The sequence below is a fragment of the Otolemur garnettii genome, unplaced genomic scaffold (genome assembly GCF_000181295.1).
Source record: "Otolemur garnettii isolate 467f Iridium unplaced genomic scaffold, OtoGar3 scaffold00098, whole genome shotgun sequence".
NCBI classification, from domain to species: domain Eukaryota; kingdom Metazoa; phylum Chordata; class Mammalia; order Primates; family Galagidae; genus Otolemur; species Otolemur garnettii.
The window spans coordinates 6,279,893-6,284,212 of NW_003852493.1; the positions used below are offsets into that span (position 1 = coordinate 6,279,893).

General features: G+C 42.8%; 1 protein-coding gene across 1 annotated transcript in view; it reads left to right on the forward strand.

Moving 5' to 3' along the window:
• Positions 1–4,320, forward strand: part of TANC1 (tetratricopeptide repeat, ankyrin repeat and coiled-coil containing 1) — a 129,316-nt gene that overhangs the window by 46,444 nt on the left and 78,552 nt on the right. The window contains exons 3-4 of the mRNA XM_023516816.1: positions 1,862–1,992; positions 3,079–3,265. Of these exons, the coding sequence (XP_023372584.1) occupies positions 1,862–1,992; positions 3,079–3,265 (318 nt within the window). The remainder of the gene's footprint in view (positions 1–1,861; positions 1,993–3,078; positions 3,266–4,320) is intronic.

A 4,320-nucleotide genomic window follows, 5' to 3' on the forward strand; every position in this document is an offset into this window, starting at 1 on the left:
GTCATTGTTGTTTGGCGGGTCCGGGCTGGGGATTCGAACCCGCCACCTTAGGTGTACGTGGCTGGCGCCTTAGCCGGTTGAGCTATAGGTGCTGAGCCCACCCAGGCTCTTTTAACTCAGAACAGTCAAGCCTTGGTTACCTTACCCCTACAGTTTTCAAGAGTACACTGAAAAAAACATCCAAGCTGGCAAACCATTCTTCCCACCCCAAACACTGGGAATTTTTAAGAGTAAGCAGGGCTAGAGTGTTTTTCCTCTCTTGAAGGTAAGGGCAGCCTAGTCTCCCTATAGCTGCCATCCTTGGCATGTGGCTTAGCACATCTGATATGTAAGTGGGGACAGTAAAGATAGATGGTGTTCTTGAAAACTGCTTATTTTGATGTCTGTGGTTCTTCACAAAAGACATAGTTAGCATTGAACTTTGTTAGCGATCTTGTAGCTCAAAGGTAACATCACTGTGTTGTTCTTTTCTTCTTTTGTTTTTCTAAGACTGTTACCCATTACTTGCAGATTTCCACATCAAGGCAAAATAGGTTGATGTATGTATAAGTCCAAGTACCTAGACAATCAACAAGAAAAGAGCCAAATTTTGAGTAACTGTATTACCTGCTGCATATGGTTTTTGGCTTTTGTGCATTTTTTTTACACCCCCCCCCCCCCGTTGAAACTGATTTAAATATGTGAGAGAAGTGTTAGAATGATGTGGACATCTCTTTATTTCTTGACCATAATTTAAATACCCCTAAGCCTTTATATGCCAGGTTAACCTCCAGCTCTACATTTAATTCAAAGACAACAACAAAATTCTCTTACATGCAAAAAACCAAATGACCAGACTCAGGGAGAAACTGAGTAAGGCCAGGGTCCCACATCCATCACAACTTTGGAGCATTTTGAGAATATAGCGTGATTTTTCTATATTTCTGCACAGACAATATCTCTAGGTCCTGTCTCTTGGGACATGTTTCATTGGCATTGTAAATCTTTGTTTCAGCATGGATTCTCAATGATTGACCCTTTGTTGACATCCTGTTTTTTGTTTGTTTGTTTGTTTGTTTGTTTCTTGAGACAGAGTCTTACTGTGTCACCCTCGGTAGAGTGCTGGTGGTATCACAGCTCACAGCAACCTCAAACTCTTGGCCTTAAGCAATTCTCTTGCCTCAGCCTCCCAAGTAGCTAGGACTATAGGCGCCCACCACAATGCCTGGCTATTTTGGGGTTATAGTTGACATTGCTGTTTGGCAGGCCCAGCTGGATTCAAACCCACCAGCTCCAGTGTATGTGGCTAGTGCCCTAGCCACTGAGCTACAGGCACCGAGCTGACATCTGATTTTGACTTTCACTGATGTGGGATATGCACATCTGATTTTGACTTTCACTGATGTGGGATATGCAAGTTTTTTACCACCATTGTCACGCTCCTGTCTTGTTTAACAAGAGCTTGGATCTCAGTTTGACCCTTCTGTCTATAACCTGGGTCTCTGCCAGCACGCCACTTGGGTTTTACTTCATCTCAGCTTCCTGTGGGCATTGGCGAGAGTGTGCTCTTTGAGGGTAAGATGAAGGATAAAAGTACCTGATGTAGAAATAGGAATCGCTATCATATAACAACACCAGGCTTTTCTGGTTCAGGTCGAATATTTATCCTTTGGACTTGAAGTTTCTCTTTTACTGTTTTCTTAACCTGTAACAGCCTTTTAATTAGAATGTATTGCTAGAGGACAGGGCCGCATTGTCAAACTTTGTGCGTTTTTAAAAATATACAAAAGCACCAGACAAGCAGCTGTAGTGTGAACTCATCCAGATGCGAAACTGAAATCCCCCAGAGGGGCATCTTCATTGTTGTCTTTCTTTGTTCCAGAAGCAAAGACCGATAATGAACCGAGCTGTTCGCCGGCAGCTCAAGAACTGTTGACAAGGCTGGGATTTTTACTGGGAGAAGGGATCCCAAGTGCCACACACATAACCATTGAAGATAAAAATGAAACCATGGTAATGCCTGAGGAAGACACTGCATTTCATACCTGCTCAGAGGACGAATGAAGTGATAACCATCTTCTCCCCCTCCTTGAATGGGGAAGTCATTGTTCAGTCAAATGAGTTCTGGGCTATTGTGTATTGAAATATATTTTAATGATTTGGTTCTGGGTTTTTGCAGGGGGTGGGGGTGGGGGAAAGCCACCTCCTCCCTGCTATTTTTCTTATAGCAGAACTTTAAGAAAATGTCTACATTAACCTTCTAGTCATCGCCTGGAGAATAGTGACTGAATGAATTAAAGGGGCTAAAAGAATTCCTTCATAATGATACTAGTACTTTATTTTTATAGCACCATTCTTCTCATCTGGCTGCTTTGGTATATGCTTTCCTGTGCCTTTTTAGCTGTTGATATTTTGGAGGGTCAGTGGGATGAGGAAAAGATTTATAGGAGATGAGGCGGGGACAAAATAAGATGAGATCAAGTGGTTCAGCTACCAAGAGAGCACTGCCCCCCGGAGTAGCTGTGAGCAGCCTGACCCTGCCAGCTGTGTGTGCTTGCATAGCAATAAGGGGCTGCAGCTTCTTCCCCCTGGGAAGGACTCTGCTGGAGAGACGTCTGTCCTCCTGTGCTGATGGAGGCTGCCGTGGTCACCAGTCTCCTTTTCCTGATCACAGAGCCCATAAATCTTTAGGAATTGAATCAGGTCATGGGGCTCATGAAACATTACAAAAACAGAGTTCCCAGGTTTTCCGTACAGAGGTCAAATAACTCATTTATCTTCTGCAGACTTTAAATGAGAGGAAGTCTCTGCCTGTTTGCCGTTTCTGTCTTGCAAATGTGCCTTCTCGCTAAATTGTGGCTAAGACTGCCCTTTTAATTACAAAGATCATGAAGGAGGGAAATAATACAAAGATATTTCTTAAAATTTGAAAGATCATATTATGTATATATCTATATATCTATGTCTATGCATATGTATCTCCCTAGATTTTAAAACTTGTCTTCTGTCTCCCGTTTTCAAGTTTTATTGTATTTTTATTGTTTTATCATCAGGAGACTCCCGTGTGAGCCTTGCTAACCCCTTCCATTCACCTTGCAGTGCACAGCTCTGAGCCAAGGCATCAGCCCTTGCTCCACACTAACAAGCAGCACGGCATCTCCTAGCACCGATAGCCCCTGTTCAACCTTGAATAGCTGTGTCAGCAAGACGGCAGCCAACAAAAGTCCCTGTGAGACCGTTAGCAGCCCTAGTTCCACCCTGGAAAGCAAGGACAGTGGAATTATAGGTAAGAAGCACACGGCTCGGTAATGTAATGGCTCAATGCACATCAACCAGAGCGCTCACTAGGCACTTCCTATGAGGGTTTTAGCTGTGAAGGTCAATCTGCTGGGGCCTGCTCTTTGTAACAACAACAAAAAAAAAGGTTCTTTGCAGACAGCACTGGCTCCATGTGTAGCTGAGAGAATGAAGCATTGGCTTTTACGTTCCTTAATGTTTATAACACTTGTCTCCTTTAGTTAAAAAAATTTTTTTTTTAATTTTTCCAGATCAGATCTGGTCTATGAAGTTAAAGAAATGCTCATTCCCTTCTCATCAATTACATTCGTTGGGCATCAGGACCCACTGGGGCATGTAGCAGGGCAATGAAATCTCTGCAAGTTAGGAGGTCTGCTCAGTCCGATCTCAAGGTCACTTACTTCCCTGATGGCAATTCAGGTGCATGTATTCTCTAAGATTTCTTATAATGGCATCTGACCACTGTCGAGAGTACAGTTTTCTAAGGATGCCCTTCCAAACCCCCCATACCTCTGTAATAAGTATAGTTGTCTTTAGACAAGGGTTCTTAGTCCTGACTCTTAGGCTGGTTTGCTAGGTAACTAAAGCAACATTTGGCTGTTTTTGCACATTTCTTTCCTTCTCCAGAAAATTAGGAATTTTGACTAACTTAGTAGTTTTCCAGGTGTGTATTAGAATCATCCAGAGAATTTAAGAGACCTTACTTTTACATTGCACACAGACTGCAGTTAGGTTTCTGCAGGTAAGCTTGGGCATATGTGTCTCAGGTCTCCAGCTTGGCGCCTTTCAGATAAGGGACAGTGGACCCCTGGAGGGGATTGTTCAGGCCTTCCTCTGCTCTAAGATTATATTGCAATTTCACAGTGGAGCTCTTCTGAACAATTCAGCTCCTTCCGTTTTTTGCTGAGTTATGCACATGTCTTTGAGGGATATTTTATGTTTTATTATGGATTGAATGCCACTTCCACATTAATATGTAATCAAGTGGAATGAATGGCATTTGAGCTCCTTATTTTCTTTAGCCACCTGCAATTTCTTTTAAGT